The sequence below is a fragment of the Drosophila yakuba genome, chromosome 3R (assembly GCF_016746365.2).
Source record: "Drosophila yakuba strain Tai18E2 chromosome 3R, Prin_Dyak_Tai18E2_2.1, whole genome shotgun sequence".
In the NCBI taxonomy this organism is placed as follows: domain Eukaryota; kingdom Metazoa; phylum Arthropoda; class Insecta; order Diptera; family Drosophilidae; genus Drosophila; species Drosophila yakuba.
The window spans coordinates 9,864,199-9,882,321 of record NC_052530.2 but is presented as its reverse complement, the minus strand read 5'-3'; the positions used below and the strand labels follow the sequence as shown (position 1 = coordinate 9,882,321).

The following is an 18,123-nucleotide window of genomic DNA, read 5'->3' as shown; positions in this document are numbered from 1 at the left end:
CAGCAGCTCCACTGCCAAAGAGCACTCCACATGTCCTCGTGTGCATGCCGTGCAATTATTTTGAATTAAATTCGTATTTTGTCCGAATCTTGTAAGTGCATCTTGTTCGCCTGGTCCGGCGAGCTCTTCTCTGCACTGCGAGAAATTGTTACTTAAATGGTACATGGATGCTCTCACAATGTGATTTGTATGTCTCATTTTTTTTAAAGAAAATATAATTTTTTTATAAGTGATTTGAGTGTATTACTTTGTACCCTTGCAGGTCTAGCTTTTCAGTGCTCTGGTCTGTAAATTGGTGCTATCTATTCGCAGCTAAGAAGTCATATGCAAAATATATAGCTTTATGATGAAAGAGACGACAGTGTCCATACCCTCTATAAAATATTGCTTAGCGATAGTAATAAATTCAATATTTTAATAAGCGATAAGGAATGATAGTATGTATAAACCTAAAATACATACATTGTTAATGATTAGCCTGATTAACGTTTTTTTTCTTATCTGTTAAGTAAGTATAGAATCGAGAGGATTTGTTTAACCTACTGCGTGGTTTGCTGATTAAAATTGTAATTTATTGCTATCACATTCTTTGCATTTGTGTATATTGTCTAACTTCGCCAGGCTCCCACCAAATGATAAGTACAGGGTAGCAGATGATAGCTGCAAGCAAGTAGGTAAGCAACAGATATACCCACAGCACGCTGGGAAAGAGCAAAGACTAGCGCTAAATTGACATCAAATTGGCGCATATCTGGAACGCTTACGGGGCAGCTTGGCTACATCCCACGGCTATTCACTGGAGCTGTGCTGTTTTGGGAGACGGAGAAAGGATAAGCGAGTAAGCGAGTAAGCCAATGTGTTGACCAGGCTCATACTTCGGAGTCCTGCTCGTTGAGGCGTCGAGCACTGTTCCTGGACGTCGAGGTGCTTTGCCCATGGATGCGCGACCTCCTCCAATGACGAAACCTGTGCAGGCAGCCCTCTTCCTCCAGGATGTGATACAGATTCATCAGCAGAATGAGCATCACCACCAGAAGCGTAACAAAAGCAAGGATATCCCTAAGAGTCCAGTAGGGGTGTATGCCAGTCACTCCCGGTGGATCCAGTTGCTGAGCCTCCGCCTGGCTTTCATTCGGGGGCCAATCGATATCCACACGGCTACTGTTGTTCGGGACGCGGTTTTGGGGCCTCGCCTGCAGACGAACTCCCCGATCGGTGAGGTAGAGAAACATCTTGCGGTATAAGCCGGGTGACCAGGGGTTGTCATGGAGCCCCAGGTCTGTGAGATCTTGGTGCTCCTCGTGAAGGTTCTGGTAGTCGAAGGTATTCAGGCGGTTGCCCTCCAAGAACAGAGCTTTCAGAACCGCCAGACTTCTCAGTATCTCCACATCGAGGGTGAGCATCAGATTGTGGGACAAATCCAAAGAGTTGAGATGCGCTGAGAGGATTGGCGACTCCGGAGGCAAGCGAACCAGCCGATTGTTCGCCAAATTCAGGTACTTTAAACTGGGCAAAATGAATAGCTCCTGGGAGCCGGAAGCATCCAATCCGCTTCCATATAACGGCAATGCTTCGATTACATTTTTGGACAGATCCAGTCTTTGTAGATTCCACATTCCTCTGAGAAGAGCGGCCGTATTATTTCCATCTAGCAAATTTCCATGCAGATCCATCTCAATCACAGCGCTCTTGTTTCCCACTTGCAGATGATTCAGCTCATTGTTTCCCGCCTGCAGTTTGATAAAGCCTCCGTTGATGACTAAACTGCTAAGACTACTCCCCTCCAGAACCAAGCTCTGCACATGGGGTAGGTCCAGCGTCATGACATCCAATTCACCAACATGTCCCAAGTCGAGCACTCGAAGATTGGGCAATGAGCTGAGTACATCTGGTTGTAGAGTTCTCAACGGGTTGCCATTGAGCAGCAGGGTTTGTAGCTTCTTGTTTCTAGCAAAGATATTTTGTGGCAGAGTTGTCATCTGATTCCTGCTTAGGTCCAGATGCACCAGCTCCACCAGAGGATCGAAAGTGCTGGCCAGGATTTCAGGCATCCCATTCCCCTGCAGGCCCAGCAATCTCAGTCTGGATAAACCCTTGAAGGCGCCTATGTGCACTGTGTGTAAGAAGTTCTGACTTAGTTGCAGGATCTCCAAACGCGGCACTGCGGTGAAGATCCGATCCCGGAGGACACCAAGACTCGTGCCCTGCATCTGCAGCGAGGTGAGATTGGCCACTGGCCTCAGACTCTCTGTGCTGATGTGGTAGGTGGCACAGTTGCGGATGACCAATGTCCGGAGACCCGGCGTTAGGTTCAAAACCAGCCACGTGATCGAATGGCGGCTGCAGTTCCTCAAGTGCAATTCCCGGATCTGTAGAGCCGGAGTCGCGGAGTAGGCCACCGTCCGATCACTTAAGCTGCAGAAGGAATCCGGGCAACTGGCACTGAGATTCAGGCGCCCGGTGGCATCGTAAACGGAAGGTACATCGCCCACTGCCAAGCCGCAATAACCGAGCAAAAGATATATGTAAAGATGCATCTTATTCCGCCTCACTTTGCACGCGCTGTCTCGGACTGCATATAATGCACTAGCCTCGATCGAAGCGGCAACAGCATCATATTCGTATAATCTGGATTTGTGGATCAGCGAGTGGAGCTTTACTCACTGCTGATAATGGGCCATTTGAATACCCAAGGGAGCTTTGCTGATAGCAACAAAGTAAAGCTTTCGCCTCGTGTGGACAGTGATAAGGAACTAACATTCTGAACTCAACATTCTGGGTGGGCCAATTAAGCTACTTTCAAAAAGTATTAAGGGAAGGTGGATATTCAAAATATATTGGACCCAGGAAATAATTTTAAATTTCGAACCGATTTCAGACTAAGTTCTAAAGTCTCTAGTTGTAGTGGTTTTAAGACATTGAGCCGTATGTAGTAAGACATCAGAGATTCCTTATTTTTATTTGAGGTAGAGTTTAGATATACAGTAGAATCCGGTTATAGCGACGATTGGCACGTCGCTATATCGGGTTGAATTATAAAAAGTCCTTTCATATAACTTTGTATGGGTCCCAACCAAGCCATCGAGTTTCCGTCGCAATAACCGGATTCTACTGTATATGTACATATGTTAAGTACAATGACTTATTAACCTAATATTATATTATCAGATCATCAGAGTCGATTGAGTGCATGTCCATTGTGGCAGGTACCGATGTTGATCTTCTTCTTGAACGAATGAGTTGTCCGATTACAAATGCGTTGAGGGCCAGGGAAATAATCAGGAACACCAGCATCAGTACATTCCATACGTTCCATTCTCGATAAGTGTCGTTGCTTAAAGGATTAGCTTTGGTATCTGTGTCGCACTTTTGGTTGGTGTCGTCGCCTACAGGAAAATCGTTGACATCTGGTTTACAAGGCTTACAAGTTGGAGGAGACGCATTGTTTGAGTGATTGTATTGAGTTTTCTCTAACACGTTAACTCCCATTTCTTTGAAGAACTTTGTAGTATTTTTATAGCCCTCAGGCTGGAATCTGTTGTCGTACAGAGCCAACTCTTTTAGAGGTGGATGCGGCTTCCACGATGATAGAGTTAAATAGCTAATAAAATTTCCCTCTAAATGCAGACTATGAAGATTGAAAGCCTCGTTGATGCCGATACTTGAGGGCGCATATATTCTATTGTACGAAACGTCCAAATGAGTAAGCCTTTCCCATGGGATTGGCGAATCGAAGTGCAGTCGCGACAGGCGGTTTTCCGAGAGGTTCAAATACATAAGATTGGGCAGCATGAAGAGCTCGCTTGAATTGTCGCTTCCGGCCGCGGCGTACATCCCTATGAGATTCTTGGATAGATCCAGTCGTTGCAGTCTCCACATACCCATTAGAAGTTTGGGAATATCGGATGCGGTCAGTAAATTGTTATGCAAATCCAGTTCGATAACAGAGCTTTTGTTGGGTAATCTGATCTCGGTTAAATGGTTGTTCCTCGCCTGGAGCTTATGGACACTGCCCAAAATGTCCAGGCGCTGCACTCCGCTGTTGTCGAGGATCAGGGTATGTGCACCGGGCAATGAAAGATCCGGCAGCGGTCCACAGTAGCTGAGGTCCAAAAGACGTAGGTTGCTTAGAGGTATAAGGGATGTAGGCAATATCCATATCAAGGGATTCCCATTGAGTAGCAGCATCTCCAGCTTGGGAAGGCCAGAGAAAATGTTTTCAGGGAGATTTTCGATTCTATTGCCACTTAGGTCGAGATGCAGAAGTTCTGGTAGGGTGTCAAATACACCCCATGGCAACAATTCCATTGCCCGGCAGCGACAGCATCCAGAGCTTAGGTAATCCTTTAAAGCATTTATCGAATAGTTTCGTAATATTGTTCCCGCCCAGCACAAGGACCTGCATCTCTGGCCACTTGGAAAAGTGTTCGTCGTGCAGCTGCAACAGGTTGCTAAGTCGCAATTGAAGGCTGGTTAGGTACGGCAGTGGATACAAGTCATTGATGGTGAAGTCCGGACGGTCGCAGTTCTCCAGCTCCAGGGTGCGCAGATTAGGCATAAGTTGGAGCACCTCCTTATCGCAAATGTCTGTGTGGAACTCGGTTAGTTTGGTGGCCTTCTTATCGGAATACTTCCGGCTCCTGCCGAGTATATGGCAATATGAATCTTTGCAATAGTCCTCCAAGTCGGAGAACTTAATGGCGGAGACACTTGAAAGCAGGACGATGAATATTAGATGCATAGTTGCTTTTCGTTACAGTTAAACTGTTACTATCACTTTCAAAACTTAACCGTGTTTCATAAATGATGAAATGATGATTTATGAAATCAGCTTAGCACCCACATACTAGAGATGGAACGAGACAGCAGTTCAGCACGCAGGCAAAGATATCGATCACGCAGAAGATGGCATTAGGTGATATATTAGATTATCGATAGATAGAAGCGGGCGGTAAAATTTGAAATTAAAAATTAGACACACCAAACTTGTTAGTTTATAGAAATGGTGTCAGAAGTAACATAAGAGACATTCAGTAATAAACATTAACAGACAACGATTTGATGCAAATTTAGAGCCCCTATGTCTTCGGCATTATCTCTCAATACCCAGTTATTTACTGGGTAAATGCCTGGAACATCTTTGCTTATCGGGGACAACAGTCCAACATGTTTCACATATAAAGAAGTTCCTTCGCTTGGCAAATAAGAGGCAGCCAGGGGATGAGATCCTTTAATTCCCTGCATAATTCCAAGTCAGACAAGCGCTAAAAACATTTCATTATAACGCTACACAATCGGAATATTTAATGATTTAATCGGCCGACCGAATCGGCGACAACACCTAAGGAAAGGACGAGGAGGCTGCAGTCACATCGTGTCGCGTTGTGTTGCGTCTCGATAAACTGCTTCAAATTCACAGATTTTAAATTTCAAATCGCTGCCACACGGCGCAAAGCAGGCGAACATGTAAAAAGCAGCCAGGTTCTGGCCAAGATCTGAGCCCAGAATACCCATAGCCATACCTCGGCCATACCACTCCACTCTCAACGTTGGCTGCCACAACGTTGGCTCGATATAATGGCGCGAGTTTCATGTTTACAGAAAAGATTATGCAGTCCCAAACAAGCGAGGGGGAAAAGCAGCAAGAACCACAAGATACAAACGTGCAGAGGTTGCAGGAAACTTTGGATGTGCAGACCTTTGGATGCAACCTGAACACCAAACACCGAGAACTGAGAACTGAAACTGGAGTTCTAATTAAACAATTCGTAGAATTTCGCGTTAATTGCGAGAAAACGACTTGAACGTGCTCGGCGGATTGGCTGAGACCCTGGGACCCTGCTCCTCTTTCAACCTCCTGTTGGGTTCCACCATCACTGCCCTCCACTCCACGCCTCTCACTCCTCCTTTCCCATTCCCCATTTCAGGTGACACGTTCTGGGGAAGTCATATGGGTACAGGTACACCCAGAGAAGAGTTTCTTGCAAGTTCAGGATCGAGCTAAAGGCTTTCATATTGGAGTACAGGTAATTTGAGCAAACTATTTTAAAATAATATTCAAAATGATTGCAAATTTTGAAAAGTTATTGATAATAACCTTAGGTTTTAAAAAGTATAGTGGTTAATGTTTTAAATTTCTACTGAAAAACCACTTTAACTTTAAATTTATTTTGAAGCCCATAAAGAAGGAACGTTAGGAGTTGCGGAGATTCGCATTGAAGAACTGTAGTGTGTTTTTTCTGAGTGCTGTGGGAAAGCTTTGCACTTCGCCTAGATCGGGTGTCATTTCACATGTGTGCCTTCATTTGACGAGGATGAGCTCTGTTATTAACACGCCTACCGGCATTACCCCTTGGAGTCCACATCACCAAGCTCGCACAATGCTCTGGACTTTTTACACATGGGAAGGAGGGCTGGCCAACTTGGGGAGAAAACTCAATTCAAATTATCGCCAAACAAGATCGACAGATGTTCAGCGGGCACAACAACAGAAATGCCGAGGTGACGGGTACTGGGATGCGGAAGGGTCTAGAGGGGCTAAGGGAACTGGAAGATGAAGAGAGGTCAATGAGGTGCACCGACCGATCGGCCAGATCGATCTTCCTGCAGTCAAAGCAAAAATAACAAAAAATAAAACAACGCAGAGAATAAAGCCCGAAGCCAGAGTCAAAAGCAGTCGCACGTCTCGCTGAGCAAATAACGCCCCAAAAATGAAATAACACAAGGCAGCGAACTAAACCCTTTAATCTAAACCACTTTGGGCCATGGCAGTGCAGATCCCGATTCCAATCCCGATCCCGATCCCGATCCCTCCAGCCGATCCGATCGACAACTCCACGCATATTTCGCATAACCCAGGCACACCTTTCCACCAAAGTCCAGCCGAAAATGCGAAACTGCCACGCAGGCAGCCAGGAGTAGGGGATAGCCCCGAAAAATGAGAATATAAAACAGAAATCGAACAACAAAGAACATACAGACGAGTGGTATATATGGAACATGCTTAGGAAAAGGCACTTCGATCCGCACAGCGGAGTGGTGAGGAGCCATGCTACCGTCATCATCATCGCCAGCACTCCATTCTTCTGGTCGATCATCCGCACTCGTCATCGTGCCCGTCATCGTGTCCACATCCCAGGGTTCGAGCTCTTATCGCGGCCGATTAATCTGCCATCGCTGTCGCTGATAAGGCCGCCAAATGGACGACCCTCCAGACCAGAACAGACCGTAGCTCCTCGCAGCCTGAATCCTCTTCAGAACCACTGAGCCCGGCCACGAAACTCACCATAAACCGCAGCCACAGCCACAGCCACAGCCGCATCATTGTTAGCCCAGTGCGCAGTGGCAGCCAACACTCATGTTTAAATTATGATGGCTTCTAGCTTGCGCCCCATCCCCCGAGCATCCGTCAAATCGAATGTGGGCATATGGGTTACCCTGCCCTCCCTGCTCCTCGCTGCTCCTCCGATCGTGTCAGAAGTCATGCTGCTGACATGGCTGACATGGCTGACGACCCATTGACAAATGCACAGATTGAGGACTCATTTCTCCAGCCGATGAACAATTGCCAAAGGCTCGCCAAGAAGTTCAGCAATTGGTAAAGGGTGTATTCGTAGGAATGCTATGGTTTGCCAGGGTAGATCAAAGATTAAATCTTGAGTGGAACAAAAGAGTTTTTCACGCAAATGCAAAAATACAACTTGTAAAGCAGTTTTAAACAGTGTAGACACAGTAAAAGTATCATTTTCAAACTTATATTTGAAAGTAAATAAAATTCAACTTATTTAGAAATTATCAAGAAACTATGGTGGATAATAGAGAAAAGTGTTCTTAATCTCCATAATCAACGCAATAATAATTAAATAATAAACATATTAATAATTTAGAAATTATCTTTGACTCCTGCCATTTATGGGAATTAGTTTAAAAGACCTACCTTATTGCTAACCATAATTAATATTCAGAAAGTAAATAAAAAGAGATTATCCCGAGCCAAACACGATATACTAGATTTAATACTTTGGGGAGGACAGGAAAGAGTTATCTGCATTATCTAATCGCCGTCATCTACACGGGTTCATCCTGGCGTATGCGTAATGCGCGTTTGTCACTGGCAGCTGATGATGATGATCTGCCCTTCGGTTTTCCCCCGCAAACACGAACAAAAAAACCTCTGAATCCGATTTCACTGAGTTTCGCTTTATTTAAACACAATCGCTGATGCATAATTAATTAAAAGGTTTTTCAATGTGATTCTTTTCCCCCTTCCCCCACCACCCTGAATGTTTTGTTTACTGTTTGCTCGCTGTCTTCTTTTGACAACACGCCCCAAAAAACGGTGGCCGCTTGTTGGTTGGCTGATTCCGATGCCGATTCGAAATCTGGGATCTGGTTCTGGTTATTCAGTCGCCGGGTTGTGGGCCCTTATCTTGTAAATTGAATTATGAAATCGTCAACTTGAAACCAAACTGAATGCAGCCGAAAGCCCACGGAGGCTGCTCCTTTTTGTCCATGAAAGCCGGGCAATCAGTTAAGGGAGCATGACGACAACAACTACAACCACAACTACAACTACAACTACGACGACGGGTAGCAGCTGCCCAATGACCAACCAACCAACCAAACAACCAAGCAACCATACAGCCATCCAACCAACTCCTCGTCCTTATCCTCGTCGTCGTCCTCGTCCTGTGCGAGTGAGTGAGCAAACAAAACGGGCATTTAACATAATCATATCATATCGCAGTAGGCATCACATCGCTGCGCTGCCGAGCTGGAACCACTTAAGTTGGCCCAGGACGAGGACGAAGATGAGAATGAGGATGAGCATGATTCTGGCCATTTGCATATGTCTTTTGGCCCCTTGCCACGCCCCCTGTGGCTTGTTTGCTCGGCAGCACGAATGAGCAGCATTTAGAAGCTATCTGCCTTTCATTGCTTTATTTGCCAGTGCTGGCCTGCTTTTGACTTCACTGCTGGAAGGCGCTAATCTGACCATCCAGAGGTGCTCCCTGTCCTTCTTCTCTTTTTTAAAACAGAACTTTGTCAAGACATCAACAAGCTCGGCAGGAAATACACAGGTCAAGTGAGATGGTACACTGAAATGTATAATACTGCTGCTGATATAAAGGTTAAGTTAAATATTTATCATAAGGGAAAGCATTGCATATTTTACTGCTAACAGGACTAAAAAATTCGTGGAAAGCTTTCAATAAATTGTAAAAGGAAAATCAGAAAACGCTTTCGTTTATTCTAATCACAGCGACCGCATCTCCAAGTTGCTGGACTGTCGGGTTTCGGTAATTGAGAATATAATTACACGAATTACGACGCAGTTGCCGTGTTTATCTGACCGTCAGCATCTGCCTTTCATCTCGCTGCCTCAGTTGCCTGAAGTTGACAGGGCCAAGTGCGTTCCACTGTTCCGATGGGCTCTATTGTGGGTTCACGTCCCGGTCCCCAAGGCGATGGCCATGGCAGCCAGGTCAGCTGGAGTCGAGGACTGGGAGGAATAAGCCAAGAACTCGAACTGTCGAGCAGCATGTGGCCACTTTCACAGCGCCGGGCAATTGACAAACGAACACCACTCATATTTACACACCGAGAAGGGATGCCGGACAATTGTCACTTCCCAAAGCAATTACGTTACAATTTAAGCGTGTAAACAAAAAATTACAAAGTTGTTAGGCCAAAACGGCCACCATTCTGCCAGTCATCGCAAGCTGCCAACGATTGAGAAGACAGTCGCTGACATTGTGCGATAGAAAAAATTGGAAACAGAATTAAAGAGAGGGTATAAAGAAACTTATGTTCAAATAGATTATCTATCTGGTTTGGCCTTAAGGAACTTTATAGTCTTGTATTATATAAGATAAACAGATATATGCTCGTAGTTCCTCAAGAAATCTCTCCTCATTGCTTGTATACTAATGACCCTTTCCCCAATCAATTACCCTCGTTGCCAACCAGCCAGAAATAATTGGTGCATGCCACGGTGGTGACAGGTAAACCCGCTTAAATCGACTGGCTGTGCGCCACACATCATCAAACATTTTATTGGTCAATTGGGCGACAGAGTTGGAGTTGGAGTCGGAGTTGGCTCAGTCCGTCGTCAGCCGAACCCCTCGGAGTGGAACCCTGAACACCTAACATCTAACACCTAGTTGTAACCCCTCGCAAGTGTTGCCGTTCCAATAAATATTTGTTTACGCACAAATAGACTTGTAGAGCACGTTAGAAGTTCATTTGGACGGGGGCCAGAGTAAGTGAAGCGAGTCGAAACCGCAGAGGTAGTCCTGTTGAATACACTGAAGGAAGCAATCTATGCATGCTGTATATGACCCACAAAGAATTGGAATTAAGATATCCTTAAATTTGTAATGTGAGTGTGCGAAGGCAACTGCCTAATGAAATAAAAAGCTTCGCTCGTTTCATATAACAAATTTTTAAGAACTAATCGCTGTGATGTTCTTAGTTGTATATAAGATCTAGGGCCCTTTATTTTTTCAAGTGCATACGCATGCCTTATCGAACTTAGATAATCGACTCCGATTCTTGTGTTTGCCCTGAACGCCTCGGCCTGCGTGTTTGTCTTCGATTCGTTGGGTGTTGTGCCTGGACTACGCCACAAAATCATAATGCCCAAGTAGAAAGGAAACCAAATACACCGAAAAATGTTTGCTTAATTTATCGCAGTAGCATCGTTTCGAAATTCAATTTAATTGGATGCCGCAGAATTGAAGTGGAAGTGGGACCCCTATGCCCATAGTCATAATTCGGGGCCTGAACTTCCTGCTTCTGAATCTTATCGCTTCGATCGCTTCTGGTTCGCACCTATTCAAATGATCTGGTCGAATCGGCTGAAACATCAGCCACAGGAGCAGCTGATTGACTATAATCTCTGGGTCTCTGGATATCTCTGGATCTCTGAATCTCAGTTCGACCAAAAACCGCACACACAAACGAATAGAGAAGAGGAAACAAAAAGTGAAGTCGCTTTTTGTGTGGTTTTTGTGTGGGTTATCAAGCGGGGTTTTGTCGCCACCATCTCGCTTCCGAGGACCATCCGCCCATCACGTGTCTAATTTCTCGCTGTCCAAATAGTCCTCTGGAGAGCATCCATTGTGGCTCGCCTGGTTTTTGCCTGGGTTTCAGCTCCTCCAGTTGTGTCGGTCGGTTGGCCGATTGGTTTTATCTTGATGCTGGCGCGCAAAAATGTTTACAATTTTGCTGCTCATTTTTTCCGCAGCTCACAATGGCTGGCGAAATTAAAAATGTTTCCAGTCGCTGGCCCGGTTCGGGACTCATTTTTCATCTTGGCCACTCAATTGTGCACGGGCCACATGCCAAAACGGATGAACTGGGCAGCACACCTTGGTGAAAGGGAAACCTATTTACTGGAACTGCAGCCTGAATAGGATTTCATCACAACCCGATGAGCAGTACAAATCACTCGGGAAAAGGTGTTGCTAGGTACTATTAATGTTGTTTTAACAAAAGACAAACAAGCACCATTGCAATGGCACTTCAGTTCAGTGTCTCTGAACTTTTTTGTGCGATTTCTGTCATATCTTAGCCACTGTGCTCTGGCCCAGCAATCAGCGTTTTGTGTCAACTAACAAATAAATATCACGCATGGCCAAAAGCGGCAATCAAAGTCCATCAACTGGCATCAGGTTGGCAGATGCCAAGCCGTCGATAAGCAAAAATCCAAACCATATCCTTTGGCAGCGAGCGAGTCGCCACGTTTAGATTGGGATTCGATAAAGTGCCTGGCATTGTTTTTCAGCCTCAATCAGAGCTGGTTTCATTGCGTTTTCGGATGGAAGGGAAGGTAGGGAGGCAGGTCTATCATGGGCCATGTTCGATGCCCAAGCGCAGTCATAATTATTTCATTATGGCCCATTTGTTTCATCAGCCCCATTGGCCACGACTTCTGTTAACTGTTTTGCTGACGATTTGGGTCCGTTTCTGGCTGCGTTTTCTGTCTTTGTTTTTTTTGGGCCTTATCGATTGGACGCCATCTTAATTGTTTGTTGTTAAACACGCAGCTCGCAGCTCGCAGCTTGGCCACAGATCTACGAATCCCATTCCCAGTACGTATCCAATCCAATACGGAATTCGGTTTCTGATTTAGGAGCCCCACCCCTCGCAGCGAATAGAGTTTTCTGCTTATTGATTTTTCATTCGAAATTCGTCGTCAGCCATTTGATTTATGCTTGTCCACTTAATTTGTTAGAGATGCTGTCCAGATACCCCAGTCCCGATCTCCGCCCGATCTCCTCGCTGCTAATTCGCCGAAGATCGCCGCTCGGATGTCGTATTTATGGTCTTTGGCTTATCGCTGGGAAGATTTTTGAATACATCTATGGGTCTGCCCACCGTTGAACTGAACTACTTTGCTCGGGCGAGCTTAAACTGCGTTAAATGCTTCGGGGTGGGGCCCACAAAATAGGGTTTCTCAGCTGATTTGCATAAATAGTTTGTTGCTCTGTGGAGCTGCGAGAATGCTTAATGGCTAAAAACATCATTGTTTTCATCAGAAAGTGGGGCTTGGAGTTTTTGAGTTGGATGCTTCGTAAACTATTCAATCAGTATGTTAATAATTTATAGCTGTTCAGGATTTAGGAAAGAATACAATAAGTTGTTTAACTTATTATTCTACAGAGATCTTCTTGTATCCGTTTTTAAGTGGTCTTAAACGATTTTGTTTCAGTCCTTTTCAACATATGTATGCTGCATAATGGCTTATTGTTCAATGTTAACTTTCGTAATCAATAAAGTACAGCTCGATGGAGATCCAAGATATTTTCCTGGAAAAATAAAACTAGTTGCTGGATGCATCCACCTATTTGTTTTCGGTCTCCGAGGAATTAATTTGCCAAACTTCTGTTGCCGCCCCAGAATTTCCGTGCCTCCTCCACAAAGGAGTCACCATTTGAATGCAGCAATTAGGAACTGTTGCCAAACAGTGGCCCACGACTGACCCATCCTCTGCTCGCCGGCCAGGTGTGTGGTCACAATAGATGACGTTGACCACTGCCACGCCGTTGTCCTGACCAAACACTCACCCCCCCTCTGATCTACCCCCGCCCCCGCTCGAGTCGTACTCAGACAATGGCAATTGTGACCGGCTGAGAATGTTGTCATATGTCGCCTCCGTCGCTGTCGTCGCACATCGGTGTGTTTCATGTAAACAAATAACAAATTAAATGAAAATTTAAATAAAGGAGAAGCAGGAGCAGCCCGACGATTTATGTGCCGGTTGCAGGATAAGCCCGAAATCGACTCGATTGGAGGGGATGGATGGATAGATGGATGGAGTGGGAAAACCTCTGACTATCGGTCCCTCGGTCCTTGGCCTTGGTTGTTTTTGTGGTTGATGGAGGCGAAACCCCGCTGATCGAATCAAATGAAGGGAACACACACAGATAAATGTATGTACGGGTGGCAAAAAGGACAATCGAAGGCGGCCAGGATTCGCTTTGCTTTGCTTTGCTTTGGCCAGAGGGTTGGTCTGTGTTACCCTCGTTCTTGTTTCTAGCTCCTTGGTACTTGGCTCCTCAAATCCGGCAAGGCGGGTGGCAATCGTCCTGTAATTGGGATTTGTATTGAGTTATTATTTATTGCCCCTCGTTCTCGTCTTGGGTCGAGTCAAAATAGAGAAATTATCGGCAACAACTTTGCGTGTTGAATTGATTGATTTGCTTGCCTGGTGCCCGAATCCAAACTGCAGTCTTCATTTGTATCTGTATCTAGTGATGAGAAGTATTTGGGCGGCAGTTCCCTGATTTTTTCAGCATTTTCCTATCACTATAGTGCTGCACTGCACAAATGCACGGTTATAGTATATATCGATTAATTTCTGCAGTATGCTTAAAATACAATTTTCGCCTTATAACATATGATTTTTTTGTACATTACCAATGGTTACAATAAATCTTTTTCCCATCACTATCTCTGTTTGTGTGTAAAGCCCTCTGAATTTGTTGAATGATTTGACTGTGTGGCATGCGGGTCCTTTGCATGTCAATAGGTGCTAAAAATTGACTTTCGAGCAACGCCCAGACGAAACCTGCTTGAAACTTAATTAACAAGCCTCCGCCGCAGATACAGATACATGTACTGTATCTCTGGCAACAGAAGCCAGGCCCCATCAAAAGATAAACCCCTGACAATCACTCAAAGCTGGAAGGGGGGCACGCAGGGGTTAGGATACGAGGACTTCGATGTGGAGGGGCATGCAAAATGCAGCTGCAGCCGTGCATTGGCCGTGGCTGCATTTACATACTTACAAGGAAGCCACAGCCAGTCGAATGATATATAAAAACACAAGAAATTTGACATGAACTGTGGAGATTTCAACGCAAAGATAGCGCCAAAAAGATGCCACCGAAACGGAGAGCGGAGTTTGGCTGGGCTCCTTGAATAATGGCGGCCTCAATCAGGACCGAACCCAAGCAATTGTAAGAAAAACCCAAGAGGGCCAGACGACGAGTGGAGTGGATTCTTTGGGTCTGAGAAAGGTCTTATGCTGCCCTTCGTCATTGAGGTTTTGTGGCTGGCGAACGGCGAGGAGGGACAAAGATGACGCGATTGCTAGATTTGATAAGCAAAATCATTTGTGATAAAATAAATAATTGAGTTCGTTTGCATATCTTGGGAAAGCATCTCTGCCCCGTCGTCGTCCAGCAAACGCATCAAAAATCTACGTATTTACCCGTAATAAATTCATAGGCACACTCATAACTTCTCTACCAATTGTGTCACAGATTAGACGGGGCCCCACTTTTTGGACAGACTTCAATCAAATCGGACGGCTATCGGCAGCTACTATCTTTCGGATCCCCACCCGATCCCCACCTTAAAGTTGAAGCCCCCTTAAGTTATGGAGGCCCCCTCCATGTGGCGCACCTCCAATTGCGATAAAGCGTTAAAATTAATTATCGAGTGCCAGCAGCGCAGCCCAGTGCGTTGTGCTGTCAAATCTTTATCGCATAATTGATTTCATAGCTACTGCGTTTGCTTTCGGCGCTGCTTTCCTCAAATTACATGCCACAAACGGCCCTGCCAACCCAAAATTTCTGATGGCCCAAGCAATTGGGGTACAAAAAAACCAAGAAAGTCAGAAAGAAAAAAAAAACAATAACAAAATAAGTTGAGACGAGAAGAACAACGAACGGCAGCCACAAATCAACATCGCGATAAGAAACTGTGATTTTTATTTTTTGAAAACTGATTTTTGATTTCCTGTACAATTTTGATTAAAAACGTGTGGCTGTCTCTGTCTTCGCGCCTGTCATGTCGTCTCAACTTGGCTTTTTGTTTTTGGTTTCACCTTCTTCGCTGACTGTGAATGAACGGCTGAAAGACAAATTGAAAACAAAGTCTAATCAGTTGAGCAATTGAGCAATTTTATATACCTCTTACTTAGCGGATTAGGTGGGGGTTACACGTATGAGTGGTTCTGGTATTAATTGTGATCAAAAACATGGCTTCAAATGCCTGTGCTACTTATGAAATATCTATACAGTGTTAGTTATATTTAGATATCATTTAAGAGAATTAGGTAGACCTTCCAAGTATTGACTCTTAGAAACTCCTTAATAAATGCGAACTTAAAGTTCCTACCCCTACCCATCCTATAAATGCTATGTATCTTTAGGCTAAACATCTGAAAAGTATCTTAAATACATTCCCAGATCCCAGGGTAACATCTAGTCATCCAAAACGCCATCCATGCTGAAGGGCTTCTTATGATTTTCATTGTTGCTACTGGTGGCATTGTTAAGAGCGCGTTTGGAAATCTAATCACTGACAAGCTATGGCTGCCTGTATTCGATAGATAGTTGCTGATGGCACACACTCGAGGGGATGGATAGTGTGTGTGGGGAAGGGGAGATGGTGGCTCCGAATTGATTCGGACCGAGTTGAGAAATATTTGGAGATTTGGCAGCCGATACGGCTTATGCAAGGTGCGAGGTAGGAAAGTTACCGATGGATTGTCACTGCGATATGGCCTCTGTAAGCCAGCAAGACAGTGCAATATCCTTAAGCCGCACACTTCCTACACTCACACCTTCTACCGACAAAAAAAAAGGACCACCATGTGTCGTGGCAACTCCTGTTCATTCCTCCGGCCTTTTGTGTCTGGCGTAATTAAAACTTAAAACGCTTTTTGTTTTGCAAGCAGCACTTGAACCATTGTTCGCCAACCGAAAAGTTCACTACCCACCGCCCGCTACCCTTATTCTGCTGCATGTCTCGACCACAAAAAACACAAAAAAGAAAAGGGGGAGAAAGAAAAGTATCTCAAGTGTGCTCATTGTGAAAATTCCAATAGAGAGCGTGCGACTTTGCCGGCATTAAAAAACCCCCTGATTGTTGCCAGCGAACTTTGCCACCCGGCAGCAGTTCGTTCAGGAACAGTAGCTGAATCAGAGCCCAAGGAGCGAGATGCAGTCCTCGAGTGAGTTTCTCCGGTTCAAGTGGGCCACGGAGCACGTGCCCCGGCACGGAGAGTAAGTTCAAGTGTGCCAATATGTTGCAGCTTCGATTCGGGCACATGCCACCACACGCACCTCATGTGCACCTCTGCATCTGCATCTTTCGCAGTACCAAAAAAGCTGGCTCAGCCTATTAAACTTTATTTGTTATAGGAACAAAAAGTTTGGTTTTTAGGCACTACTACTCGTTCTATGTAGGCTTTACCATTTGATTGATTTTTCAATCAATGCGCAGGATAATGCCAATCCAAATAGGAAAGACGTAAAGTGGTGCCTATTGGATTTTGATTTAATAACATATTTTTGGGTTGGCCTACCTGTAGCTCCGTGCACCTGTAATGCCGACGCATAAATCATCAATGCAACGGCAACTGCAGCAGGCCAAATAGAAATCGACCAAAATAGGCGCCCGCAGAGATGTCCGATTTTCCCTGGCCTACGCCCTCGTGTTCCTTCCACCAAACAGGGTATACGAGTATGGTAGAACATATTCTACCTTGGCACTCGGAATTTACCTGAGCCTGTGACGAAATATTTAGTCGAAAATATTGTCCCTAATGCTGGCGCCAGACAAGTCTTATGCTGATGATGATGACAGACTTAGGCACCGTACACAAAACAAATCCAACCTGTCACACTAACGACTTCTGCGAAGACAATGGTGAAGACCCGACCGCCCGACCATCTCTTCTGCGTCCTGGCCAACTTCCCCTTCTCCTCCTCCTTCTCCTGCCCAGGTCTTGCAGTCTGCACTTGGCTTTGTCTATAAGCCAAAAGTGTTGCACTAGTTTCGGTGGGATTTCACCTGCGAGACAAAGGGAACCGGGGATCTGGAGGACTTTGTTTTCTCATCCGTTCCCCGATTCTGCTGCTCCTCGGCTGCTGTGTGGAAATTGTGCATGCATTTTATGGTGCAATTCCTTTGTCCTGCCGGCGAAGGCAGGCCAATATTTTTATTGCCCATGTACCATACAGCATACAGCCTATAGTATCGACGTTCGAGGCGAACAAATAGCTGCAACAGCCGCTAAGAGTTATGACCCGGCGCCTAGGAGCTCATCTCCCGAACAAAGGGCTGTGAAAGGCACTTTCGGCTCGGATTGGTACTAAATGGGTTGGTACTAAATGGGATGGGTTGCTACATATGAGATCATGTAGCGAAGGTGCCTCGAAGTTCTTTGATTGCAAGTGCGCCACACATTTTCAATCGGGGTTTTCGCCTTTACTTCGCCAAAAAAGGTGGCAGAGCTAAAATGAAGACGTTTTGTACTGCCAATAAACATAGCTAACTATCCCAATCACTATTTTTATAATTTTCTGAAGGGGGCAAACTCTCCACATAGCTCACATACTAAAAACCATATTTTGTAACCACTATAAATAAAGAAAAAAACTATATTGATGAGTTAAATAACTTCAATGGAAGCAGTATACTAAATAACGTGTTAGCACAGCTTATTATCATATATCACAAGCAAGGTACAAGTTACAACACAGAATTACATTGCATGTAGTGTCATGCTATTTGATTTACATTGTACGGCGATTTACAATGTACAATTTAATGATAGCTTGGCCCTATAAATATCCAAAACAAATTCTATGGCAAACCAGTAAA

At 45.0% G+C, this 18,123-nt stretch overlaps 2 protein-coding genes across 2 annotated transcripts; both read right to left on the bottom strand.

The window, feature by feature from the left end:
- Positions 1-529: 529 nt before the first annotated feature.
- Positions 530-2,593, bottom strand: LOC6536176 (insulin-like growth factor-binding protein complex acid labile subunit). Its single transcript, XM_002096731.4, has 2 exons — positions 876-2,593; positions 530-807 (listed from the first exon to the last, which is right to left on the bottom strand). Exons 1-2 carry the CDS (start codon positions 2,535-2,537, stop codon positions 790-792), a joined length of 1,680 nt encoding a protein of 559 aa, XP_002096767.2. The 5' UTR covers positions 2,538-2,593; the 3' UTR covers positions 530-789.
- A 333-nt stretch (positions 2,594-2,926) lies between these two features.
- Positions 2,927-4,853, bottom strand: LOC6536175 (insulin-like growth factor-binding protein complex acid labile subunit). Its single transcript, XM_002096730.3, is given in 2 exon segments — positions 2,927-4,300; positions 4,302-4,853. Coding segments are annotated over 2 exon segments (1,584 nt in total). The 5' UTR covers positions 4,742-4,853; the 3' UTR covers positions 2,927-3,156.
- Positions 4,854-18,123: the final 13,270 nt, after the last annotated feature.